Raw genomic sequence first — 27,702 nt, 5'->3', positions numbered from 1 at the left:
TTCCTGTCTTGCAAGCTGGAAGGTGCCCAAGACCAGTGAATTCACAGCAAAAGTTAGATCTGAATTCCAGATCCAATGATTTTTTTTTTCAGATACGCATCAAATGAAAGCTTTGCACGTCCAATGCTGTCTCATTGGCACACTTTACTGCTGCTGCTGGTGATCCACTTCCGTTTTGTGTCTGCTCAGCTCATCTGTCTCAGCCTCCAAGACAGGCAGAAAGTCTTCTCTTCCTCACAGAGGAGGTGCTTGGCAATGGCTTCACCCCCTTTCTGGCTTAGAAGAGAAGAGGCCTTGTGGCCCTTAGTCTTCAGTGCCAACTAGATTTGGTGCTACTGGTGAATGCTGCTTCCTTTTTTCTCTGCCTTGATGTAGGATTAAAGATTGCCCCCTTCTCTGCTGTCTCCTCACTACTTTTTGCTTCTTTACCTTCTGCTAACCCATATGTTCTTCTGGAAATTTTAAATTATTCCACAGTCTTTTTTTCCCTAAGAGCTTATAGCCGACAGTTTAAGGCACACGGTATCTACATTCACACAACGAGCTAAACGTGGCTTATAATTAACAGTGGATAAGGCACTCAGCCTGTGAATAGACTCAAGATCACACTGTAAACCACCATCAGTAGCATTTTCCCAGCCGCCTTCCTTAGTTGGAATCCCAAACTCATTGCAGTGCCGGGTCAGGTCAGTACTCCCGGAAGACCTTTCTCTGTTGCAGATGTGTGTTTCTGCACCTCTCGGCCTTCTGACTCTACCTGAGTGACACCCTTGGGGAGTGGGTGTTGTAAAGGCTTTAGTATTCATCCCTTGTCCCCTTGCCTAGTCTTTAAGCTTTGGACTGTTGATTTCTTACACCAGGCTGAGCAGCAGTGAGTTCAGAAGACGCTTTAACGTGACTCTAAATCGCTCTCATTCTGTCTGTAGATTGCTCTCCTTTGCGGACCGCCTGGCTTGGGGAAGACTACTCTGGCTCATGTCATTGCAAAGCACGCTGGATATAATGTGGTGGAAATGAATGCCAGGTCAGTCTTAGTTCCTTTTTTGCAGCTTCAATGGACAGACAAAACCACTGGGCAAGAAAGTGGTTGAATTGTGTGCCAGAACACACTCAGTATATAAAAGAATTGTAAACACCTGAGCTCAGTCAACATGGGCTGCTGTTTCTTTTCTGTGGTGCGCTGATGCCACAGTCATCCTGCAAGTCCGTCACGCATCCGTGCGAGCACCTGCTTTGTTCTTTTGTGGTTGATAAGTAGACCCCAGGAGTAGCGAAGACGGCATTGCTTCCCTGAGGAGGATTTTCACATAACAGAAGGGGAGAGGTGTTGCTAAGCTGAGCTGGAGAAGGAGGGAGTGCGATGCCTGGCAACCCAAGATGGCTTTGGCCACTGAAGATTTGTTGTTGATTTTAGCAAGAGGAATGTTCCAATAATGGAGAATATATGTAGCTCGGGGTTAGGTTTCTTGGTGTTCTCTGTGCTTGGCATTTTCCTTGCAAACCTCATTACCTTCCTTGGTAACATCATCAGTGTGATGTGGGGGAGTTGAGGTTTGTGGCTGTTTTTTTAAAAATGGTTAAAGATCTTTTCCAATAAAAGGCATATACAACCCTCAATGCCAGTTCAATGTATTTTGAAGAAATATGTGGTTTGGTGAATATTGTTGAGCTTTGCAGCATTGCCACCACATATAGAAAAAAGGTCCAAACTGTTCATAGCATTTCTAGCATTTTGGGGGAAAGAAGCTATTCGTTTTAGCAGTCGTGACTGGAATAATGTACCAGTGATAAAACATTCCACTTCTAAGTGGAATGTTTGAGCTGAATTTAGTATTCTTTTTCCACTGAAATCTCTATAGCTGTATTCAGATTTTGCATCCATTCGATCATACAATCTTTGATTTGTTCAGGTTCTGAATTGTATCTCACTGTTAGATTATACCCAATAAATGTTCAGTAAAAGATTTTCAAATTCAGTCAAATTTCTCAATATTCCCCTTGTTTTGTAGTTATCTTGTTGCTGTGCTGCTTATTTGAGAGTACAGGTGGTCCTCACTTACTGACCACTCATTCAGCAACTGTTCAAAGTTACAACAGCACTGAACGAGTGGTACTTACAGTCCTCGTACTTACGTTGATTGCAGCGCCTCCACGGTCACGTGATCGCAATCCAGGCACTTGACAACCAGCTCGCAATTATGACGTTGCAGCATCCCGCGATCACATGATCATCGTTTGCAACCTTCACTGCCAGCTTCCTACAAGCAAAGTCAATGGGGAAGCCAGCGAAAGATCACAAATGGCAGCCACGTGACATCCTCGCTTAACGACCTGTGGCTGTTCACTTAACGGCAACCAGAAGTGCTAGAACTGCTGCCACTATCTAAACAATGTATTGTCTCTCCAGTGAGCAAATTTCTTAGTGGTTTCTTCATCATAAAAGTAGACATTCAGTAAGGAAACATGAGGGGAGAAGTCTGGACTTACTCTTTCCCTATATTTATCCCAAAATTTCATTGGTTCCTTAACACTACAGGTAGTCCTTGGTTAACTATGGTAATTGGGACTGGAATTTCCATTGCTAAGCAATGCGGTCGTAAAGCTCAACGTCACGTGACCACATTGCTTAGCGATGGCAATCCCAGCAGTCCCCATTGCCGTTGTTAAGCGAGCACCTCCTCGCAACTTCCTACCAGCTTCCAGCAACAAAGTCATTGGGGAAGCCAGCAGGAAGCTATGAGTCCTGGGCAGCTAAGTGTCAGGGCCAGGAAGGCGTGCAAGCCATCCTATACTCCGCCAACCCTGCTGCCCCCAGCTGATCTTCGCCGTCTTCTTCCTCCTGCTGCTGACGAGGCACACCTGGGCTAGCCCTTGGCAAAGCTGCCGCTGCCCCAGCCCAGCACCGAGGCATGAAGCCGTGGCCACCCTGGTTGCAGCTGCCCTCACCACCCTAACCTCCACACCCCCTGCTCCCCTGTGCTCAGCTGCCTCCAGCTGACCTTAGCCATCTTCTTGCTCCCACTGCTGACAAGGCACACCTGGCCTGGCACTTCATGAGGCAGCTGCTGGCCACACAAGGCCTTCTTCCTGAGGTGGTGCGCACCGTTCCTGTTGCCTCGCGAGGTTTCCTCATGGGGCTAGGGCAGCCACGGCTTCCTGCCTCAGTGCTAGGGCAGGCTGGGGCAGCCACAGCTTCATGCCTCAGGGCCGGGCTGGACTGGAGCGGCCATGACTTCACGCTGCAGTGCTGGGGGCTGCGGAGCACAGGGCAGCAGGGGCTGTGGAGTGCAAGGGGCCAAAAGGGCAGAGATGGGGGGAGATAGGTAGGTGGGGGTTGCTGAAGTTGTAAATGCAGGCAGGCTGCCAAGCACCTGGATTTTGATCCTGTGACTGCAGGGGCGTTCCAACAGCCATAACTTCAAGGACCAGGCATAAATACCATTCATTCAGCACTGCTGTAACTTTGAACAGTCGCTGAATGAATGGTCATTAAGCGAAGACTACCTGTATATAGTGCCTTGAAAATTATTTGTTTCTGGGTACATGAACCCAAATATATCTATGCTACTCCTTCCATTAAGGTGATAGAACCGTAAGGAAATACATTAAACAGGTGGGGGTCAACAAGATTCACCTGAAAATGTTGGCACTGACTAAATTATAGTGCATAGTCAATATGCTTACTGCAGCGTATTGGCAAAGCATTTTAAATATATAAAATAAATAGGATTCTTTAAAGAAGCCAGAGAATTAAAAATATGGGACTAGAAAGTCGCAAAGTCCATCAGCGTCCCCACCACCACCTCACTGGCATTGGTGTGGAGTCAATGCACACTGCTATTTTATTTGCAAATAAACCAAGATACAGCACTTTCTAGCATAACCAAGAAACTAGTGAGACTTAACTGGCTAGCAGGTTTATTATAGAAATAACTTTTCTGTGGAACTTGTTTCATCAGATGTATGAACTTTTTCTTCTAAAATGGCAAGCCAGTAAGTATACCTACCATCCTTGCTTCCTCTTTAACCCAGAATGTTTGTTTCAGTGATGACCGTAGCCCAGATGTCTTCAAAACACGAATTGAGGCTGCCACTCAGATGAAATCAGTGCTGGGAGCCAATGAGAAGCCCAACTGCTTGGTCATTGATGAGATAGATGGTGCCCCGATGGTAAGGGAATCTTGATTGATTCATCAGTCGGTTCTTCTGTATCCTGCAGTTGGTGATGAGAGAGATCTTGACCATCTCTGTGAAGCCCTTTAAAATAATACTGTTCCTCCCACATTCTTCTGTCAAGGATAAACACATCCAACTCTCCTCAGTTTCTTCTTGCCTCTTAACAATTTCTGTGAATCTTTTACAGAGAGTGGAATCTTTTTAAAAGGCATGTTTTATCCTCCATATGGAAGAATTTGCTCTCCCTCTAGATCCTGGATATGGTCCACCCTGGGCATTTCCATGTCCCTTTTCTTGGTTGCTAGGATGAAATGGTTTGAGTGTTCCACGCTCAGAACAAAAGACTCTGTGTTCCAATGTTCAAATAGAATACAGTCTGTCGTTTAGCAACCGCAATTGGTTCCAATGAAATGGTCACTAAGCAACATGGTCACTAAGAGAACCACGTGACTGAGAGAGAGATACTGCAAAGATCACTGGTTGCTGCTGTCTCATTTAGATAAAGTTCTCTCATGCAGCAATGCCCGCATTACTCTCCCTCTGGTGTATGTTGTTGTCAAGAGCAGACATTTGGGCATGAGTGCATGTATTGGTCAGAATTTTTTTTTTTACTGCTATGTATGACCAACATATTTGCAAATGGTTGCTAACAGGTGGTTGCTAAATGAGGACTGGCTGCAGAGCTTTTGCTCCACATTATTTTGAGCCCCCGCCATTGGGAATAAAAGTGACTCAAAACAAGTCACGTGCTCCCTTGTTTTTTGTCCTTGGGACACTACCATATGTGGGAAGTCGGTTGCGCATGGTGGATCCGCCATCCAATATATGGAAAGATTTTCCCAAAAGGATTATTTCTTATTTAAATGAACATTTTAAGATGTCTTACAGGAACAATGGAAGCAACAGTAAAGCATGCTTTCTGCAGTCTGCTTAAAAATATTAAACAATGGACAGAAACTGTGGCTACTAGTCATGCCGGGTAAAATAGTCTCCATGTCCAGTGGCCTCAGGATACCATCTGGGAAGCTTGGGGATTGCCTTCTCCCTTGCTTATGATATGACTGGTTAAAGACGTCGTGTTCAACGAGATTGGCCCTCGAACTGATTCAGGATGGCTCTTTCTAGATTTTCTCAGAGTTCTCCATCCCCATACGCTAGTGCCTGTAATTATTTTGGCCCTCTTGTCTTTTCAGGCATCTATCAATGTGCTGTTAAGCATAATCAACCGTAAAGCTGGTGTGGCAGAATCCGAAGACCGACCAAGCGGGACAAAGAGCAGAAGAGAAGGCGGGCTGCTGCTCCGGCCAGTCGTCTGCATTTGCAATGACCAGTAAGAGATTCTGTTTAGGAAAAGTACATGTGAGAGCAGGCACATCACTCCACACCGTGTGCGAAGAAATGAAAGCAAAGCACTGTGGGATTTTCATCAGACATCTTGGCAGACTTTCAAGGCTAATAGACCTTGACGAGAAAAATCTCCCATTTTTTAAAGCTGTCTGAAAATTCCGTTTCAAACCTCTCCTCTCTTATTTGAGCTCTTGCTATTGCCGATCGCCATGATTGATGGCTAGTTTCTTTTTTCTTGTTATTGTGGGAACTCCTTCGGTATTGTGGTTCTGAGAAGATGGTGCTGATGACTGTTGTTACTCTTGCTGCATTTATATCCTGTCTTTCCTCTGGGTTAGAGAGCCAGTTTGGTGCAGTGGGGAAGGCCCCAGGCTAGAAACCAGGAGACTGCGAGTTCTAGTGCTGCCTTAGGCACGAAGCCGGCTGGGTGACCTTGGGCCAGTCGCTCCCTCTCAGGCCTCGGAAGCAGGCAATGGCAAACCACTTCCGAAAAACCTTGCCAAGAAAACTGCAGGGACTAGCCCAGGCAGTTGCCAGGAGTCTAAAACTGACTCAAAGGCACCATGAATAAAAAAAATAAAAATTTCCTCTGGGAGATCACAGTGACACACATTTTGACCCCATAACAACTCTGTGAGAACAACTGGCCCCAATCATCCCATTAACTCCATGTTTGAGTGGCCTTAAGCTTGTGTCTCCTAAGTCCCAGTACATCATCACATCTGCCGTTACGCTGATTCTTTTAGATACATTTTTCTCCTATTTTCTTTTTTTAATTATTATTAATTTTTTTGAAGAATGTTATGCAATAGTAAAAATGATGCAGATTTAAGAAGAAAAGAAAAGAAAAGCGATGAATAGATAATGAAAAGGAAAAAAAATATAAAGCTTCTGATCTTTACAATAGTTACAAATAAATTTATCGTCTGTCCTCCCTCTTTAAGGTTACATCATAATTCCCTTCTTCCCATACTTTACCCTTTCTAATCATCAAAAATTCATCTTTTTCCATTTTTAGCAAAAAGTCCATAAAGGGTTTCCAGTGACTAATAAATGTTGTTTTCTCCCTAATCAAATGAGTCAATTTTGCCATTTCTACAAATTCTGTCATCTTCACCCACCATTCCTCCATGGTAGATATTTCTGAATCTTTCCATCTTTGTTGATATATTTTCTTCTTCTATTTTCTAGGTATGTCCCTGCTTTGCGGCTTCTGAAGCAGCAAGCTTTTATTCTCAGCTTTCCCTCAACTTCTCAGTCAAGGCTGGTCCAGAGGCTACATGAGGCAAGCACACCCAACCACCTGTTTTTATATTTCCTTGTTTGTGATCATTTTCCCTGCAGTAAGAATGTTGTACATGTAAGCATCAGAAGACAGACCTGCTTGGCCTTTGCCCAGTACAGAAAAGCATGGGAATAATTGAATAATTGAATTGTTTTCCCTTTTAGCTGCAAACAGCCCCAGCCTTTGCAAGCTGCAGAATGTATCTGTTTCCTTAGGCTCCCACCTGCTTGCTTAGTCCTGTGGAAGGTCCTCACTCTGTATCCTTCTGTTGCCTGAGGTGTCGGCAGGACCTTCCCGGTGATGGCTCTCTATCCTAGAAGATTGACTTTCCTGTCACTCTTAGTGTTCAAAAGCTAGATGAAAACGATGCTGATCCAAAGGTTTTTTGCCCTGAGCATTGATCAGGATTTTCCTAGCGTGTCTTATGCTAATTCCTATAATAATGCAACTTTGCTAATACATCTTGTGGACGCGGATGCAAGGCCATCCATGCGTCAGCATAATGCCCATCCTTATGCATTTCAGATCACCGTCCTACAGGGCATGAAAGCTGATATCGGGGCACTCACAGCATTGTGTGAGAAGACAGACAATGACATTCGCTCTTGCATTAACACCCTGCAGGTTGGTTGTCTCGCTAGCCAGTTCTGTTTTTCCACATCAGAAGTGGAAAGCAGGGATTGAATGCCAAACAAATGCTCTATTATTATTTGATAACTCTGCTCAGACCTCCACATTTAAAAAGTTTTGCATAAACGTTTCCCTATCCTGGTACTCACCTATTGTGTTGGGTCACTATAGAAACGTGCTGCCTGGGAACCCAGATATGCAGCCCTAAAAGACTTTGGCACAGCGCTCAAAAAGTGCTGCGTGCCCGTAAGGACTAGAAATTTGCCTGTTTGATGAAAGATTCTCAGGCAGATGAACTGTGCATCTTTTGCTTGCTCAGATTCTTCCTGAGCCAAGCTGGTAATGATCAGAGCCTGGCATTTTTCTCCCCTTCGCCCCACTCCGCCCCATGTAACCCAGTCTCCTCTTATTCAAGTTCCTGTACAGCCGAGGCAAGAAAGAGCTGAACGTGAGGACGGTTCAGACTGCAACGGTTGGCTTAAAAGACCAGAACAAAGGGCTGTTTTCCATCTGGCAGGAGATCTTCCAGCTGCCCAAAGTGCGCAGGTGAGAAAGGCGAGCTCTTGTGCCTCGCTCAACTCTTTCTAAGCCAGGAAGAGACTGTTTTCAAGTTGCAACCATCATGTATGGTCAAGACGTTTGGCCCCCAGACCAAGAAGACTCTCTTCAGCCCTTCAGGCTCATTAAGTGGCCTTGGGCCAGTTGTACTCTTTCAGCCCAGCCTACCTTGCAAGGGTGATGATTGGAATAAACGTGGAGGGTGCACAGTGTAAACCATCTTTGCTCCTGGAATATAAATGAAACAAATAAGAACCACCATCAGAAGCAGCAACATTTTATTATGCATAGGGATCAAAGCAAAGCCAATCGTGCCTCCGGTTTTAAGGAGGCTACATTTGCAGAAATGAGATTTTTTAAATCTTGATTCTCTGAAACACTCCTGAGTTTTTAATTGTTAAGACTTTGGGGTTCTTTCTTAATCTTTGTTTCTGAGGCCCGTGGAGCAGGTTTTGTTGAAATTCCCTTTTTCAAGTTTGTATCCAGGTCTATCCAATACAGATCTCAGGAGTTTTAAAACGAGGTTCCTAAATCAGCATGGCACAGGTTAACTGTTTGTGTGCTGCAACAAATAAGTTGCTCAGGAATTCATCAGGTAGCCTCATTTGTGCAGAAGTACTTTAGGCCATTGCTGAAATATTTTGTTCTGCCTGTCGGGAAATGGGGAAATGCACATCATGATATTGCAGTGCGCATTCTGTTATTTTATCATGACATTTGAAGAAAGCTAGAGAAATTACTCAGAGATACGACAGGCAACCTCCTTGGCTTTATATGAGGCAGAAATGATTGAGGTTGTCTGTTGTGTCACTGAGTATTTGCATTCGTATCCTTCAAAACAAGACACTTGCTCTACCCTTTCTTCTGAGAGGTGTGAGTGCATTTTCCATTAAGATTCTGGTAATTAACATGCCACAGCTATCAGATAATTCAACATTCAATCTTTTATTTTCCAGAACAGGGTTCCTCACCCTTGGCAACTTTAAGACGGGTGGACTTCAACTCCCAGAATTCCCCAGCCAGCAAGGCTGGCTGGGGAATTCTGGGAGTTGAAGTCCACCCGTCTTAAAGTTGCCAAGGGTGAGGAACCCTTTCCCAGAGGACAGACCTGTTGGTTTCCCTTCCAGCTGCATCACTTTACCTACTAAAATAAAGCATTCATTCATTCTTTAAGATACTGATTGCCCTTTATCTGTCCCTCCCTTAAATAATCTTGAAATGTGGCTTTTCTTTGCTACTCACAAAGAAACCAACCTCTGTTTTGTTGCTTCCTCTTCCTTGCCAAGGAAGAACTTAGGCACAGACCCTTCCATTCCAGCCAGCCTCCTTCTTGGTGGAGCCAGTGATGTGTTTGGCAGAGGAGCCGGTCAGACGTCCATCAGTTCCTCCACTCAGCAGTTCCATCGCATTTTGCACCTCAGTGTCTCTTCGGGAGAACACGAAAAGCTCAGCCAGGTACTTACCATAGCTTAGATTCAGCTCGTTTCCTCTCTTCAGACCTGTCTTCCCATCTCATGACCTGTTTCCCTGTGACTCACCTGGCAGTGGCCCATTTGTGTTGGGTCGCTGAAAGGGTCCACCCTTGGCCCCTGATTCTTTGCACACAAACACGCATTGTATATAAATACATATAAAATGTTTATTAAAGATTTTCACAGAAGTAAAAGAAAACATGATAATATAGAGTAAGAATAAAGAAAAAAGTTACAAAGAGTGTGAAAAGGAACACAAATAGATTCTTCGTCGTCTTTGCTGTCTCTCATGCCCTTCCTTTACGTCTCCCATCAACACTCACCTTTTCCTGTTTTGATCCTCTGTTATATTCTTTCTCCAGCCAAAGCTAATGTGTTTCACCAGGACGCGTGAACAATTCACATGATGAACATGCTAATCACCCTCAGCAGCCACTCGTTAACAACTCAACAGAAAAAAACCTGCCTAATCCCCAGGAAGATACACATATATCCTGACACCAAAACAAGCAGCCACTCGTTAACCCAAACCCCCCACCCCTTCTGGCACCCTCACTGATCTCTATAAATACCCACAACAGGGTCACATCATCCTGGGCACAGAGAGAACTGCTCCTGCCCTCTGAAGATGCCAGTCACAGATGCTGGCGAAACGTCAGGAACCAAAACTTCCAGAACACGGCCACACAGCCCAGAAGACCCACACCAGCCATCGTATTCCGGCCGTGAAAGCCTTCGACAATACACTAATGTGTGTTGCTGATTTTATTTGTATTCATCTCACATGAACCTCCTGTCTCCTTCACCTCTTCTGATATCTTCTTTACTATTGACCTTTGACTGTTAGCCCCTTGGAGACCGGACCTTACCTGACTTTGAGGCTTGAACTCTGCAGACAATGGTGTCCTTTGGCGCTGAATAAATAGCAAATCACAACAGCAATAAAATCCAAATACAACATTCATTTTGTTCCCCTCCCTCCTCATCAAGACGACTGACTATTCAGTCTTTGAAGGAGATGCAGGCAATTTTTGTAGCACCTGGTCCATCCTTTCCAGAAGCCTGATTACTTTAAAGTAGTGGTACATAAAATAATAATTAAAACCCAGAATGAAACTTAAAACACTCAGGGTTACCAAGTTCAGGGCAAGCCACATCTTTTAGAGTTTAACTCAAATAAAGGCACAATGGAGGGCCCCTCACCCATAATATTTGCAGCTCCCCAAAATTTATTTACATTTTTCAGTGACTGGAATCTTGGGGTGAGATTTCCAGAACTTTTCTAAATGTGGAATCTTGGAAAACTTGGGGGCCTTTTATTTTTCAGGGCTCTGTGGCTAAAGGCAAAATCTCCTGATAGATGTAGTTCTTCTGGGGATACCTAGCCTTGAAAAGCCTGTAGAGTTCAGTCCATGCAAAATTCTTCTGTCATCTGTTGATCAGCTGCTCTTCGTTGCATTTTGCAGTGGTGGAGGACCTCATCTTCCAGTTTGGGAGTTGTGGGGTTCATCTCTGAGGAGCCTGCTCAGGGATGTTTGGTCAGAGACATGATTCCATTTTCTATCAAAAAGGGGACAGTAATAAATCTCCCTTGAGCTAGCAACAGAATGCTTCAGGGATGAAGCCCAAATAAATTGTTTTTATGGCAGATATAAAAGAAGCTTTACGCTACAAAATTGAGCTATTGCAGAATCTAGAAATCCAGCCGTATTTGAACACCAGCACCAGAGTTTAAGTCCTGCATCTCTCTGTCCCACCCTTATGTGGTAACAGACTGTTTGCTGCTTGTTTCTTAGATGTGGAGAACAGGGACCCCCTGTCTAGATAATGGTCTGGTCTAGGCTCAGACTCTTCTGTTGTTGCTGGCTTCAGTTCTCCCACTTTCCTTGCAGGGCTTGTATGACAACTTCCTCAATATGAAGGTGAAGGATTCCAGCTTCGGCTCGATCTGCTTGGCCTTGGAGTGGCTCAGCTTCTCTGATCTGCTGAGCAAGGCAGTCCTGGTCAGCCAGAGCTTCCAGCTGATGAGATACTTGCCCTTCCTCCCAGTTTCTTTTCACTTGCTCTTTGCTGCTTCCAGTATTCCCAGACTGATCTATCCACACAGCCAACATGAGGTATGAACGGAGGGAAAACCGTCAGGGACTGGGCAGGGAAAAGAAACAGCTGAGTTTAGCATCAGTCATCTTCCTTTAGTGCATTCCCAGCTGATCATGAAGTGAAGAGCTGCCCTTCTGTTTTCTCTGCTTGGCTCTTGATCTACTGGTTTCCAAAGTTCATATGCCTTTTATGGAGATGAAGGGATAAAGTTTAGGGATAAAACCTGCATTTGCTTGCAGAAAGTCTCCAGTTTAGGTCTGAGAGGGAGACCTGCATAAAATTCCTAAGTGTGAGATCTACTGAGTAGACCAGGGGAAGAAACAAATAACACCAGAAATACTATAACTCTGTTTTATTATAACAAAAGAATCGTGAAGACCTGGCAGCATTTCTCCTTCCCTCTCTTTTATACCAAAGAGAGTCAGGGTGGGGCAATCTTGCGTTTTTTTCTCACACCTACCTGACTTCCTAGCGGAAGCAGGATGCAAGTAGTGCGTCCATCCTTGCTCTACTTGAGCTCTCCACGGTTTTTGATACCATCAACCATGGTATCCTTCTGGAGCAGCTACAGGGGTTGGAAGTGAGGGGCACTGTGCTGTCCTCGTTCACTTCCTTCCTCCGAGGCCATTTTCATCAGTGTTGGTTGGGAGCGAGAGGTCCAACCGGCAGTCCCTGCTTTGTGAGGTCCCGCAGGGGTCGGTCCTTTCTCCGCTCCTGTTTAACACTCACATGAAGCTGCTGAGTGAGATCATCCGTCGCCATGGGGTGAGACATCATCAGTATGCTGATGATACTCAATTATACATCTCCGTCCCAGGGGAAGTAAGTGATGTTGTGGGTGTTCTTTTGCGGTGCCTGGAGGCTGTGGGGGACTGGATGGGGAACAACAGGCTTCAGCTGAACCCTGGCAAGACAGAGTGGCTGCATGTTCAGGGCTCTCCCATATCTAGGGTCTTTGATTCTGGATGGGGTGGCACTGCTCCAGACAGACCCGATGCACAATCTGGGGGTTCTCCTGGACTCCCAACTCCTGCTCAAGGAGCAGGTGGCAGTTGTAACCAGGAGGGCCTTAGCAGTTGCGCCCAATCGTGGACCAGCGTGCCCTTCTCACAGTCACCCACACCCTAGTCACCTCCTGCTTGGACTACTGTAATGCGCTGTACATGGGGCTGCCCTTGAAGAGTATTCAGAAGCTTCAGTTGGTTCAAAATGTAGCGGCCCACATAGTTCTGCGCAAATCCAGATTTGCACATGTGTCTCCTCTTTTGTGGGAGCTGCACTGGTTGCCGACTTGCTTCTTTCAATTCAATTCAAGGTGCTGGTTATCACCTTTAAAGCCCTACATGGCTTGGGGCCTGGTGATTTGCAGAACCGCCTTGCCCCAGTTACATCTACCCGTCCCACCAGAGCAGGGAACCTGGGTATGTTGTGGGTCCCATCATCGAGGGAAGTACATCTGATGGGACCACGAAGAAGGGCCTTTTCTGTAGTGGCCCCCTCCCTGTGGAATGTTATTCCCTGAGAGAAGATTGGCCCCCACCTTGATGTTGTTCCTGAAGGCCCTGAAGACGTTTTGCCAGTGGCCCTGGGGGCCCCAAGCTGAAAAGGAGCTAATCAGGTGGCGGTGCTGATTGTGTTTTTGGCCACCGCGGGGGGTGGGAGTTGATGGGGTTTTTGTATTGGGGATTTTACGCCCGGAGTCACTGTGTGTGAGTTGGGCGGCCACATAAATGTGTTAAATAAATAAGTTCATGGTTTCCCAACAGTTTCTGCGTATTTTCCCCAAGGCCACCTCTGTCCTCTTCTATAACTAAAGAGATCAATTGTCTGTAGAAGGCAGCTTCTTAGGGAGGCTTTGACAGCCAAACAAACCTTTCACAGCCTCTTGGAGAAATTGCAGTGTTGTGGTGAAATCTCTTTGGAACTTTGCCTGCTTGCAAATGTCGCCTGCTTTTTTCTCATTCAGGCCCTATCAAAACTGACCCAGATGCAGAACCTGGTAGATTCCATGATTTCTGGAATTGCACCCAACTCGCGTAGCCGTGCCGGACCTCAGTCTTTTACCCTCGAGGCCCTTTGTCTCCTCTTGGAGATTATCTCACCAAAGTTGAGACCGGTAAGGCAATCTCCCTGCGGGGGGTGGGGAGGGTTTTATCAGGTCAGGACTGGCTGAACAAGCAACATAGTGGCTGGAGAGAGAACAAGGCCAAATCCCTAGGTCAGCTACCAGATAGCCAGAGCTGCACCTCAGTATCTGCTTTGATCGCTTTTGTGTCCTGTAAGGCATGAACGAGAGCCAGTTTGGTATAGGGGTTAAGGCACCAGGCTAGAAACCGGGAGACCGTGAGTTGTAATCCCACCTTAGGCACGAAGCCAGCTGGGTGACCCTGGGCCAGTCCCTCTCTCTCAGCCCTAGGAATTGGCAATGGCAAACTACTTCTGAAATCTTGCCAAGAAAACTGCAGGGACTTGTCCAGGCAGTCGCCAGGAGTCAGCAATGGCTCAAAGGCACACACACACACCAAAAAAAGGCATGAATGAAAACAATTCTGCGGCCTGGCAAGCGATGATAAGCTATTCCAGCTGAAACAGGAAAGGAGAGCCTCTTGGAGAGAAAAGCAGTTTTGTGCCAGCCTGCCTTGCTTAAGACCTGTCCACAGATTTGCACTACTACAGCCCCCAGATAAAAATATTCCTGTGAATGGAAAATCATAACATCAGGAAATGATAGCAACATCATATTTTCTTGATATACTAGTCTCAGGAAAATGTTGTACAGTAATATATTCCCTCAAGTCTTCAAACAGAAGTTGAATGGTTATCTTCAGAGATGCTAGTAGGTCCTGCACTGTTGCTTCTGACACATGAGATTCTGCGAGTCTAAGTGAGCTCTGCCTGGCAGTCTGGCAGGATTAGCCTATTTCAACCACTAGGTTTATGTCCTGGTATAAGCCATGAGTTATTTAACTATGGTTTTTGAAGTCTGCATGTAATAAACCAAAACGGAACAACCCTGTCCGCCTTCTCCCATTTGGTGGTGTTTGAAAATGGCAGCTCTTTTAGGAGGGGTGATGCTATTCCTTCCCAGTTACACTAATTGCTGTCTGTGGGTGGGGCAAATAACATAATGCACCTCGTGACGCAAACGATGCAATTATTGATCATTGATGCCAATTACCTTGTGTCATTGCAACATGTGAGACATTCTGATGTCATTGTGGTGTCTACCAGATGCCCAGGGCTCCTGACATTCTGCCTGTGGGTATCAGTGTGCCCAGGAAGCTCTCTTGCTGTCTCCCAGGCCCTCAATTTGTTTCATTAATTAAAAATATTAATTGGGAAGCTCCAGTTAATGACCTGTGGATCATCTTTGATTCCTCCAGTTCCCCCAGTGATCCTTCTTCCTGCCCTACAAACTGAATGGAGTGACACACTCAGCCCTTGACCCGTTCAAGTCCACCCCCAGTTGTGGGTTGTTACAGGCCAGTCACTCACTTTTGATCCAGCCTTCCTCAGTGAGTCATTATTGCAGGGATGATATTGGAGGAACAAGGGTTAATTACACCTGGATTAACCCTAGTTGCTTCTAGTAATCAAAAGCATACAGAGTAGGGACTAGATCATTGAGGACTACATGAGTCCCCAGGTTAAGAACACCCAGTTTACAGGCAACCCGTAGTTAAGAACGGAGCCTATTGTAGCAAAATTCAAGTTAAATACACAGTGATTCAAGTTAAATACACAATGGTTCAAGTGCATTACCCAATGCTACTTATACAGTATTATAATTATAAAGTACAATAATACTGTTTCAGCTTACATACAAAGTCTTCTTAAGGACAGACCTTGGGAATGGAACTCGTTCTTAAACTGGGGATTACCTGTATAACATATGACAAATAATGCATGGCTGTGGAAACCAAGTGACTTGTATGTATGTGTGAATCAGGACATAGCACAGCATAGTGGATTGGGACCAGAGAGAGACCTGTTCCCACTCAGCTCACTAGGCACCTTTGGGCCTATCACTCTCAGCCCAGCCGATCTTGGAGAGTGATATAAAAAAAAAAACTGGAGGAGGGAAAGCCGTGAAAGCTTACATGCCTAGACAAATAATAATAATAATAATAATAATAATAATAATAATAATAATAATAATAATAATAGAAACAGCTGTTTAAACCTTATAGGTAGTTGTTGCTTAACAACCACAATAGGGACTGGAAAGTTTGTTGTTAAGTGGGGCAGTTGTTAACCACGTTGCACCCGATTTTATGACCTTTTTTGCAGCGGTCATTAAGCAAATCACTTCAGCCATTAAGCAAATCATGCGGTTGTTAAGCAAATCCGGCTTTCCCCCATTGATTTTGCAAGACATTGGACCAAGCTGGGCTTCGGCCTGATCAATCAGAGCTGTTCGGGTGTCTTTAAGTCATGACAACGGCCACTAACTCAGGTGGCTTTCAAGCAGGTTTGGATAAAGGCATGGAGGAAGCCTCCATGTTACCTCCAGATTGGGGCAACTCTCCCCAAATACTACTGCTGCTGAACAGGAAGGGGGGTGGGGGTAGGTCTCTGTTTCCTGCTTGCAAGCCCGAGAAGCTGGATAGTATGAGAAGCAAAATGCCGAATTAAGATGGAGCTTGGGCTGATCCGTCATCCTTACATTCTTAGGTCAACACCCAGCTGTACAGTCAGAAGGAGAAGGAGCAGCTGGCACAGCTGATCAATACTATGCTGACATACAATCTTACCTACCATCAGGAGCGGACTCCCGAGGGCCAGTACGTCTACAAGCTTGACCCGTAAGTACCACCTTCTTTTCAGGCAGCAGGAAAGTGCTGCGCAGTCGTGGGGAGCATTTTGCACTCAGCAGCTGATTGTAGAATCGTTCTCCGTGGAAACGCGACATCTGATGCAGGAAGCAAAGGGTTGTCTGCAGCTCTGGGCCCTTGTGAATGTCAGACGTGCAAGTGGTGCTGCTGGGCCTTGAGCTTTATATGCAGCAGAACCAGCTGATTCAATGCTTAATGTTCAGAGACGCCAGTGATGTTTCAAATTGCTGAACAGAATGGCGGAGTCATAGTTACGTGAGCTCCCTGAGGATGATTTGGTGTGACTAGAAAACCAATGCCGTGGGGAAATCCCTGGGCTAGGGTCTCTGGTTTCCAGGGTTGTGCGTGCAGGGAGTTTTATATGTTCAAAAACGGCATCTCACAGCCAGAATCCCATGATTACTGCAGCGAGACTTCTTTATGCACAATTTTGGAAAAGCCAGACGCTACCAACAATACAAGAATGGTTGTTAAAACTGATGGAAATGGCAGAAAATGATAAACTGACTTGCTTATTAAAAGAAAACTCAAATAACTATTACCTTAAAGAATGGAAACCATTGATGGACTATTTGCAAAATGCAGGTGGGGTGAAGCTTACATGGGGATTTGAAGATTAGATTGTAAATGTAATGGGATATGTTTTGACAAAGAATTATTCCTACTTAATGTATTAAACACTAGCACTTATGATAGTCTTACTATTCCTAAGACCAGAGATAGATTGGAAGTTATCTATTTTTCATATCTTTTTCTTTTACTTTATCTCACTTTTTCTTTTCCTTTTCTTTATAATTTGTATTTTCAATTTTCTTTTTCATTTCTAACTTTTAACTTTGTAACTTTAAAATTTAAATAAAATATTATTTTAAAAAAAAAACGGCATGTCACAGCCAGAATCTGAAAGTGGTACGGTCTGTTCCATCAGTTCAGTTCAGCTGCATAATAGACCCAGCCTGGTATGTGATTCACACACATGTGGATTAACTCATAGATACCTGAATATTGATTTATTTATTTAGTTTATATAATTATATAATATTTTATACACACACACACAATTAAATGTAATAATATTTAGTTCTTCTTTCCTTTGACAATAATGCTGCTGCCTTGGCTGCAAACCCTAGGAACGTGGAAGAAGTTTGTAGGTTTCCCGATCTTCCACTTCGGAAACCGCTGACTTACCAGGCCAAGCAGCTCATTGCAAGAGAGATCCAGCTGGAGAAGATGAAGCGAACAGAGGCTGCTCTCCAGGTATCAGCTCCCGCTTGACAAGCACCTTGGCAACTCTTGCACGGCTTGTGGGAAAGTTCTGAGCAGCTGGTAGATCGTAAGACAAACGCACCTTTTGTTCCCCCCATCCCTAATCTCAAAATGGAGACACCCATCCCCTGACACAGTCAAGTTTGCAAGCATTTTGTGGTAATCCAGAACAGCCAAGCTCTCCTTTTACTGCCTCGTTTGCAAACAGCGAGCCCAAAGAGGTTGAGTAGAACTGGCCGTGACCGTGTCTCTTTCCCCACCACACACGCCACAGGGTTACTGTCCATTATGGTACAACATCCAGAAGACTTCTGAGGAAAAACATGGGGGCAGTAAAAAGCGGGGGAGGGGGAATAGATCTTTTTTTCTTTTTCTTTCTTTGCCTATCCCATTCCTTAAATCTGCAACAAACTCCTGGGCATAGCATGCTCCGTTGCGTCACGACTCAGATGCTTCCTAAGAAGCAGGGCCAGCATCCATCCATTCAGGCTGAATTGAACTTGGAAACTGACTAGTAGCCAGTGCAGCTCGCGTAGCAGTGTAGAGCCATGGGCACCCCGAAAGGTGCTGCTTGCACTGCTGCATTTTGAACCAGCTGTAGCTTCCGGATGCAGCCCCACGTAGAACGCATTGCGATAATCCAGCCACGCACCTCAGGGCACAAGCAACTGCCGGAGGGGCCTCCCGATTGAGGAAACGGCGCAGCCGGCACACGAGCCTGGCCTCTTTGGGCAGGAGCTGCGAGTCCAGCACCCCTAAACTGCACACCCGTCTTGAAGGGGAAAGTCCAGAGACCATGCTGGGGTAGCAAGAACTGGAAGTGTTGCAAAGAGCTTCATAAACATCGCTTTAAACTGGGTTACCAAAATTGCAGGTGTGGCTTGTTTCAATAAGAGTCAAGTGATGGCTGTTGTGGCAAGAAACCCTCATTTTGAATATACATTGATGGGGACTGAGCTAACTATCCTGGAAAAGGGTCTTGGAGTTGTTATAATGGGGAGCTCAACAAAGATGCCATTCAGGGCGTGGAGTCACCACAGCTGCGAGAAAGGCAAATTCCTGCTAGGGAGCATTAGAAAAAGGACTGAAATGAAATTACCCTAATCCAAATCTGTAGTACATCTCCGTGCAGAGCACAGTGCATAGATCTGGTCAGGACACTTGGAAAAGGATATAATAGAACAGGGGAAAGTTCAGTTAAGAACAACCAAAAAGGTAGGGAGAAGAACTGTCAAAATAGTATGAATATATTCCTCTAATGAAACTGATTGCAGTCAGATTGTAATTCAGTACCACAAGATATGGTGATGGCCGCCCACTTAAAAGAGGGTTGGATAAATTCACAGAAGACAGGTCTGTCCGGGTCTGAAGCTACACCCTGGTTGGGAGAAGATGCCTCCAAATAGCAGTTTTAGGGGTTAGGTTGACATTGTGAAAAGAAAGGTCTGGACCTTACAGCTGCTCTGCTCAAGAAGGCAGCGTTGCACCGTGAAATGTACGTTGTACATTTATGTACATTGTTTTATTGCATTTTAATTAGTATTTATTCTTGTTTTATTGTAAACTTCCCAGAATCGCTCCTTGAGCGAGATGGGCGGTGACTAAATTTGAAATATAAATAAATAAATATAAAGGCCAAATCTTTAAATGCAAATCAGTCAGGGCAGAGACAGTGGTAAGAAAGAAGAGGCTGGAACTCTGCTCAAAGCCAGGGGCCTGTGTTTTTTCCAAAAACTCCACGTTTAAAAATTGCCAGTATGCCAGCTGGCTGTGTCTAGATACAAGCAATATTAACCATTTAGCTTAATGAGCAACCCTCAGTACAAGCATTTCATATATGATGCAGCAAGTCCTCCCCTCTCTCACCCTCCTTAAGATGTGGGGCAGAACTGGTATATGCATGGGCATCCACAGGGGGGTCAAAAAAGTCAAGGCTGTCACAAGGCTTATAAAAATGGGGAAGGCTCCCCTCATGGCTGTCAACTCACCTTTTTTAATTCTCCCTGTGGATGTGCAGTTATAAAGTTGTTTTAGGCTAGGAGTTTTACAGAAGTACCAAAAGCCCACAGCTTTTGGCATTTGACCCAAATTAATTTTTTATAGTATCTCACCTTTAGCTTATTCGGTCTTGCCCGGCTCCCTGGTTCTCAGAGATCCTGGAAACTAGACGTGGTTTGCGAGCAGCTCTGGAGGCAGAACATTTCTAGTAATTGAGAACTGGCCTCAGTCACCCTGCTCCTCATTCATCTTTTTGATTAAAAACATCAGGATGAGTTTTAAAAATGAAGGATATCTACATTTTGCATAACGTATCCAGGATGATAGATAATGTTATTTCTTAAACCCAGAATACAAATATCGTTAATTTAGTAGGCCCAAGGATTTTGGCTTTTAATGGATTTAAATACAGACCAGCTGGAGATAAAAAGGGATATTTCAAGAGTTTTTATGTCTGTCTGTCTACCTACCTGCCTATCTACAGTGTCCAGCCAGCCAGCCAGCCAGCCTTACTGACATCATAAGATTTATCTCCAAGAATTATATGGAGCTCAGATTCTTGCATATTTGTGTTCCAACTGTATTTTGAAATAAAATTTTGTTGCTGCTCTTCCTCATACCAAGAGCAGAGAAGAGCCATACTAGAGTATTAATATTTTGGGGATTTGGAAACAACCCTAGTATTACAGTGTTATTACCAACAAAGTGTTATTACCAACAAAGGTAAACAGTAGTGTGCAGCATTTAAATCTCAGTAGGCAAAAGGTTTACATAAATATCATCTGAAAAGGATATTATAGTTTACCTGTGAACCCCAGAAAAATTCAGTGTGTGTGATGCATATAAATAGTTTCTCATCGTTTGTGGTAGTATGTATTCCACATGCCTTTATAACCTTTACATTGTAATTCCAAGAGTTATTCTGAAGTGGGAAGCACCAAAATCAAATTAGATAAATAAATTACATTGAATTCAGTGGAATTATCTTCTGGGTAGCATGTTGCTGATATTTAGTGCTATGAATAGTAATACATCCATTTGCTTATTAATTTATGTTTTGAGGGACAAGCATTGATTCTCAAGGTGATCCATGTGCCACAATCCATGTGTCACTCTTAAAAGGGAACAAATGTTTTTAACTGCTCTTTTTAAAAATAAGCATTTTGGTAAAAAAAATACACAAGTAAATGGGAGCCTTTTGAAATTGATCAGAAACACTTTCATTTTAAGCAAATTTTAAGACTAACAGTTGAAGATTACACACAGTCCTGGCAAAACTGATGCGATTTTCCCCTTCTTTTTTTTCTCTCTCCTCCCCCCCCCCCCCATGAATGCTTCTCCTCTGCCCATCCCTCAGGCATCAGAAGCCAGATCAGTCCCCACAGAAACCAACCATGAAATGAGGATGAACGTGCAGCTGCGCAAATCCAGGATAAGGAACCACGAGCAAAGCCTTGACCAAATTGTGAAGAGAGCAACAATTGAGGAAAAGGTGATGGCAGCGTTCAAGGGTTGAAGGGGCAGCATGGCGCGGTGTTGCAGCGTTTGGCCAAAGCATATTTGGCCTTGCGAGGCAGATTGTGCACAGAGGAAAGCTAATCCTTTCTTTGGGTGGAGAAAGCACACAAGCCACAAGGTTAAAGACTCTGGAATACGTTGTCAGGCATTCTTGGAAAGGAGTTTGAGTTGGAGAGCCGTGTACGTTAGTTGTCAAAACGGCCGCTAAGCAAGGAAACTGGTTCATGAAAAATTACAAATTGCAAAGTGAGAAACATGATTTCAGTCCCGATTCCAGTAGAGTTTTTTTTTATGGTGATTTTGCATCCACTCAGTCCAGCAGAGTTGTGGCGTGGATTCACCAGGGAAAACCCTGACCATGCCAAGGATGTGTTCACAGGCAGGATGGGAGGCCCAGAGCAAGTTCTGGAGAATTGACATGGTAGCCCTTAGGGCAGCTGCCGTGTGCTGGGAGAACAGAGCAGCCCGAAGTTTGTGAAGATGTTACTTGTAGAGATCAGTGCTTTAGCGCAGCGCCTCCAGTCAGTGGCCATCTCTGCCAGTTTGCAAACCGGCTCTGACAAAATGGAGGCCGTGGAGTGAGGAACCAATCACACCCCCTGCGTGGCCCAAGAAGATCGGGGGGGGGGGCTTGTTCCAAACCACCTGGCAGGCTTTCTGCCTCCTCAGTTGAGTTTGGTCTTTTTTCTGGGCAGGGGGCACATTTCCAAACGAAGCATCAGCCTGGAGCCATCCACGTTTTTTTCTAAAAATACCAGTGGGATCTAAGTGGAGCCCTGGGAGGATTTGGACATGAAGATCATGAATTGAATTTAGCCTTGTGTCCCATCAACCTCCTATTTCTTTTTATTTCTGAAAAATATAGAGAGAAATTCAGTAAAGAAAGTGCCAAGTAGGGCACCTTTATAATGCCCAGGGGTGCCATAGTGGAGATCCAGGCTCTTGTGGAGATTGTGAATCGGCTGCAGCCTGTTGCTTTTGCGCTGGTCTTTGAGAAAACTAGACCTTTGTGTGGAGAAGAGCAGTTGCTCATGACCTCTCCTTTCCTTTCCACCGCCAGCCAGAAACTGACTTCTTTGGCCGGGTTGTCCTCAAGAAAAAGGTGCTCCCTTCGCCAGGTAAGGCCTGGGCTGGAGGGAAACGTTCTGTCCTCTGGGAGAGAGGATGCTGGGAGGAGCGGTGGGATAAGATATGGTTCAGCTCACCTGTTTGGATTGGATTGAAATGGCTCATGAAAATAAACCTTGTGGGGAAGAGAAATTGGGGTGCGCTGCGGCTCTCTCCGTCCTTGTCCACTGCAGGACAGCAGGGCGTGATGCTCTCTTTCCTATTAAAGTGTACTGAGAATGAGTTGAGAGTTCTCCTGCATGGACCTCCCATTCAGGCTTCCTTGGTTGGCCATAATGGCACTAAATAAATTTGTAGCACAGAAATCGTAGAGGTTTTCTGCAAAGGAGGCAGGAGAAGCGAAAGGGCTGCTCAGCCCCAGGAAAGCAGACAGCCCACCTGGTCCTCAAGAAGGAGGGCAGTGAGGATTTTGGAAGGGGTTTCAGGAGCCTGTTGACATACCCTGCAACCATAAAGTAGCATTTCTGGAATCCCCTCCATGCTCTTTTTTTGATCTGGCCTACCTCAAAAGGCTGACAGAAACAACGAACAGCTGGCAAGCTCCTACGGCACTCTGTTAGTGGTTCTTAAACTGTTACGATGACTGTAAACGTATGGTGGTTATATTGGTCTGAACGCTTCTGTGTAGTTTTTACTTGTGAATATTGGTGGTGGTTGAATGCATCCCAGTGAGCAGCATGGTATAAATGGCAGGTTTGCTGGCTTGATTAGGTCTGCCTTGAGCTGCGAACCAGAGAAGGGATCAGGCTGGTTGAAGAAGGCAGCTCTAACCATGATCGGGGATCCAGGCTTGCAGCCTGATGATTTCCTTGCCCTCAGGTTCTCCATGTTGCCCAAGCCTGAAGGGGAGGTTAAGGTTATTTTTTCCCTTGAGCGCTGGAGGGAGCCAGCTTCTTGCAGTTAGCGGGAGATTTTGTTTAGAGGTGTGTAACTCCTTTGTAAAAGTGCGGAGAAGTAAAGGCTAGCTTTTATTTCCCCGACTTGTTTACAAATGTTTCTTTTCCATAACAAGTACTACGGATATTCCCACTTTCTTTAATTTTATCCGCCTTCTCTTGGGGTAAGGCAACAAAGATGGTAACTGCAACCAAACAGTCAAATTGTTTATGTGCAGTTCACACAAAGAAGTGGGGAGGTTTCAGCTGCACGGTTGTAGTCATGATCTTGACTTCCTGACCACCCTAAACCCTGCAGACGCCTCTGCTATCACTTTTTCTTTTCTCTTTTCTTTCTTTCCCCCTAGACGCTGATCAGGTGCCTGAGAAAAATACAGTGGAAAAGCAAATTGGAAAAGCTGTTGGACAAAGTGATGTTTGGTTCCGGTTTAATGAAGGTGTTTCCAATGCAGTTCGGAGAAACATTTATATTAAAGATTTGTTCTAGCAATTAAAAAAAACAAGAAATGAAATAGGGGCGTGAAAAAGCAGGCAGCAGGAGGAACGTTTCAATGTATTTTTTGTATTAAATCCTTTTTTTAGAATAAATAAAGACATGCTTAATATTGCTTTATTTCATTTATAAACTTATCACACGTAGTTTTTTTTTACTGCAAAACTGAATTTCCTAAAATAGAAAAAAATGAAAATGCTTATAAAACGCATGTTTATATCTAAAAAAAGAAAGAAGACAGCAAAAAGAATTACAGATTTACAAGGAAGAGCAGCTAAGGGGGTTCCTAAAAAGGACTTTGATTCTGCGTCACTGTTTCTGGTTACAGATCATTTCTGTCTTTGGGTTGCAGTGATTCAAAATAGCAAGTCTCTTCCATATAAATGAATCCTTTCCTATTGAGCAGTTCCCAAATCATGAACTGACAGGTTTAAAATTAGCAGGTCCTAAAATGCTAGATTGCTGCACTGTAGGTTTCTGTCACTCTGTGCCGGTGAGGATCAGCTGTTCTCCCCCACTGCATAGCAGATGGCCAGGGCCGCTCCCCCCAGCAAGGATAATCCGGCTTTCTGCAGGACAGCCCGTTGCAAGCCATCGCGCAGCCCGGGTCTGGGAGACCTTGCCCGTCCTGCGCCGTCAGAATTTCAGAGCGGAGCCAGTCGGGAAAGGCCCACCTACAGTGCTCATGAAGCTGGATCTCCCTTTAAGCCACCCACACCCAAATGGTGCCCCAGATACCAGACGTTTGGGAAGCCTTTAACATCGTCCTTAGATAAGGCCCCTGCACTAACACAGGACTATGAATGCGGATTTAGCCATAGCGGTAAGCAAATAACTTTGGAGCCTTCAGTTTTTACGCAGTTTCGGAGCGTCTCCAAAGGAAAGCATTTCATCAGTCGGGGAAGATGCGGGGCTAAGGACACGGACTAGAGGATGGTACATTTTCCTCTTTCCACCCAGGGGTTGTTTTTCATCCGTTCTGGATTCAGGAATGGATCTTCTGGGATCCCATCTTCTATCCATTTAAGGAATCTAGAAAAGAAGAGAAAGCAAGGTCTCTCGCTTTGCTAGTGTCCAGTGTTGCACTTCGAACTCTTGTCATACGGATTTATGGAGCCGGTCATCTCCAGGAGGTAAAATTCTCCTCTTTAGAAAATGATGTTAAATTACTTCTAAATACTGTTATGAGCAGGGATTTTGTGAGAATGTTTTGATTCACATCCTTAGTTTCTTGCAGACCCACCACCACTGATATGGATCTCTGGACAGTTGCAACTGGTATAATGGCATTTGAAACTCTCCAAAGCTCAGGACAGCTCTTGGATACCTCCCTGTAAGAGCCTCTGGTCTGCCACTGCGCTGAGATTTTAAAAAAAAATAAACCTGCAAGCAATGACTTTAAAACAGTTATTTAAGCATGGGTCAGCTTTTGTGACCAGATTGTTCTGACATCACAAAAGCCAGGAGATTTCTGGATGCAGCACGTCAATAATCTTCTCAACATGCTTCATTCCATCTCTCCTTGTTTTGGTCCTTTGAGTCAACCTGATTCGTCGTGACTGCATGCAGAGGCCCAGTTGACCTTCTTCCTAGGGCTGAGACACTAAACAACTAACAAACCTTTGTGCCTAAGGGAAGACTAAGACTGGTTTTCTCACTGTTAGTGCAATGTGGTTAACCTCCACCTCAGACTAGCTTTACTTCCCTATCAAAGGAGGAGGAAAATTCTGTCATGCTTTGAAACGCTAAAGCACAGATGATTTCTTTGCAGAACTGCAATGTAATGCCAGCAGTGGAATCCCCAGCCTGATTTCCCTGCCTTATTGATATTGTCTTATCAATAAGTCATTCTGATCCAAAGCTGCTGCTGCTGCTGCTGCTGCTGCTGCTGCTGCTGCTGCTGCTGCTGCTGCTGCTGCTGCTGCATCTCGCTTGCTTTTGTCTACTTCAACACCCAGAACGTTGGGGAAACTCAGCCTGGAAAATCTGCCGTGGACTTGGCCGCAGTTTGCCAGAATTCAGGCTGGATCTTTCCAGTTCTAGCTGGAAATTACATCTGGGAATGTAAATGTGCAGACCCAGTCTCCGTTAACCTGGTTACTGAACTCCGTTTTCAAGTTTGCCTGGAATCCCGCTAACCAAACGGGTGGAGTCCATACAGTGTAGTAATTGCAAAAAAAACCATATGCCCAGCCACTTTGCTTGAATGCAGCTGTTCATTATTTAACCGCTAAGCTTGTCAGCTGAAACCGGACACAGACTGGCACATAATCGCTAGAACAAGAACTGAATAATCAAAATTCCTGCTAGGCCCCCCTCCTTTATCACACGTTTCCCACTCATTTTCAAGCCCTTCTTTGCAACTTTAGGGGCTAGAAACATGAGGCTCTTTACATGTTAATTCTCCACTTGCACAAAATAATGTCTGGTGAACTCACTCAGGAATTGTTTTGGACGATGCCTCCCGCTTGAAAGCCAGCTGATACTTAAGGCTTTCAATTTCCTTTTTCCACTGGGGGGCATCCCACTCATCCATGGAGCCTGGTCTTGGTTGGCTTTTTGGGTCAACGAAAGAGGAAAGATGTCACTCTGAAGGGAAAACAAAAAAGAGAGACTCTTTAAATGGGCTTCATTCCATTTCTAGGTGCCGCTGTTCCAAAGAGCTTTGGACGGAAGTTACTTCCACCATCGTAACACTTTTTACCTGCAAAATAGGCTAAAGAAGAAATTAACGGCTAAATGCCAAAGGGCACCTTGGACTCACTACTACTAATTTCCATCGTGGGTGTGGATGGATGGATTGGTTATTGATTTTACAGTACTGATAATCCACCCCATCCCAAAGGATGAACCAAAAACATAATGATAGGGAAAACAGAACAATGCCAGAACGATAAAGTAATCACCAAAAAGTGAAGGTAAACTGCAAATAAAACTCAAGACTGGCATCCACAATCAGGGTGGACCAAAAGCATGTTGAAATAAAAATATTTTAACCTCGTTCTGTCACTGCAGCGTAATGTGATTATATTATGCTTCTGTGTGTGCCTTTGGTCTCAGTTCCAGGCAAGCTTGCAATCTATATTTCAATATATGAAGGAGAGAGGATGGCGGAGGAGTGGGAATTAAACTATAGTAACCCTGAAAAGAAGTAGTTGTTCAGGTTGCTAAGAGGTGTTGGTGAAAGTGCTGGACTGGCTCCAAGGAGCCCCATCTCAGTGACCCCCTAACCACAGTATTGACTGGGGGAACCAATCGCGGAGGGTAAGAGGAGGAAGTGCTGCCCTTCACTAAACCGCCTTGAGCAGCCATATTAAATGCAAGAAGTGCCATGAGAAAGGCCGAAAGGCACGCAGGGGTTGTGGCCTCTTGCCGCAAGGCTACCCCTCCCATCAAGTTTCAGTGGAGCTCCTTCAATGCTCGTGTTTGAGCCAACCAACTACGCCTCCCTTCAGGACGCTGCTCCACCCGGTGGGCCGCAGAGGCTGGAGTGTGCCCAGACGCAGATGTTCTCCCAGGCTCTTGTTCCACCAGCTCCATGTTGGCTCCAACGCGGTTGCCACTCACTCCCCAGCTCAGGCAATCAATGAGCTAAATATTATTCCATTGTTCGTCAGTCCTGCCTATCCCTAACAAGGTTCCTGCTCATCCAGTGCGTCTTACCTGGCCCGGCTTTAGGTTGCAGGAGCCCACCAATGCAGGTCTTCTGACCCTGGTCATGAAACGGGTTCTTCATATGTCCAGGCCCAGCAGTGAGGGCAGGCGGGCAGGTGGCCCGAGAAGTTGGCCTTTGAACCCTGCCCTGCCCTGCCCTGCCTTCTGGGCAGCAGGCATTAAGCCCTCAACAAAGGTGGCAGCAAAGGGGAAATCAGCTTTAAGGGGCGGTGAGTCTCACCCGCCAATGGGCAGAGGAGAAGCAGGACCATTCACAAAGCGGTGCTGTGGCCCAGAGGCAAAGCAGTCCTTTTTGCATCTCAGGTGGGGTTTCTTTTCAAGCTGC

At 45.1% G+C, this 27,702-nt stretch overlaps 2 protein-coding genes across 3 annotated transcripts in view; one reads left to right on the top strand and one right to left on the bottom strand.

Moving 5' to 3' along the window:
- CHTF18 (chromosome transmission fidelity factor 18) overlaps positions 1 to 23,801 on the top strand; it is a 37,318-nt gene extending 13,517 nt beyond the window's left edge. The window contains exons 9-22 of the mRNA XM_007437446.4: positions 927 to 1,024; positions 4,047 to 4,170; positions 5,370 to 5,506; positions 6,715 to 6,808; positions 7,334 to 7,432; positions 7,854 to 7,984; positions 9,283 to 9,451; positions 11,361 to 11,585; positions 13,535 to 13,684; positions 16,243 to 16,373; positions 17,534 to 17,660; positions 21,025 to 21,159; positions 22,246 to 22,303; positions 23,557 to 23,801. Of these exons, the coding sequence (XP_007437508.1) occupies positions 927 to 1,024; positions 4,047 to 4,170; positions 5,370 to 5,506; positions 6,715 to 6,808; positions 7,334 to 7,432; positions 7,854 to 7,984; positions 9,283 to 9,451; positions 11,361 to 11,585; positions 13,535 to 13,684; positions 16,243 to 16,373; positions 17,534 to 17,660; positions 21,025 to 21,159; positions 22,246 to 22,303; positions 23,557 to 23,696 (1,818 nt within the window). The 3' untranslated portion in view covers positions 23,697 to 23,801. The remainder of the gene's footprint in view (positions 1 to 926; positions 1,025 to 4,046; positions 4,171 to 5,369; positions 5,507 to 6,714; positions 6,809 to 7,333; positions 7,433 to 7,853; positions 7,985 to 9,282; positions 9,452 to 11,360; positions 11,586 to 13,534; positions 13,685 to 16,242; positions 16,374 to 17,533; positions 17,661 to 21,024; positions 21,160 to 22,245; positions 22,304 to 23,556) is intronic.
- Positions 23,802 to 23,828: 27 nt separating this feature from the next.
- The window catches only part of GNG13 (G protein subunit gamma 13), a 30,179-nt gene continuing 26,305 nt past the window's right edge, over positions 23,829 to 27,702 (bottom strand). For both annotated transcript variants that reach the window (XM_088152625.1, XM_088152636.1), the window contains exons 2-3: positions 26,141 to 26,291; positions 23,829 to 24,734 (exon numbers count right to left, since the gene is read on the bottom strand). In XM_088152625.1, the coding sequence (XP_088008751.1) occupies positions 24,629 to 24,734; positions 26,141 to 26,238 (204 nt within the window). In that variant the 5' untranslated portion in view covers positions 26,239 to 26,291 and the 3' untranslated portion in view covers positions 23,829 to 24,628. The remainder of the gene's footprint in view (positions 24,735 to 26,140; positions 26,292 to 27,702) is intronic.

This window comes from Python bivittatus, unplaced genomic scaffold, assembly GCF_059951505.1.
Source record: "Python bivittatus isolate LINGU-HERP-01145 unplaced genomic scaffold, Pbiv_v1 ctg000030_np1212, whole genome shotgun sequence".
NCBI classification, from domain to species: Eukaryota; Metazoa; Chordata; class Lepidosauria; order Squamata; family Pythonidae; genus Python; species Python bivittatus.
This window is presented reverse-complemented; position numbering and strand designations above follow the sequence as displayed.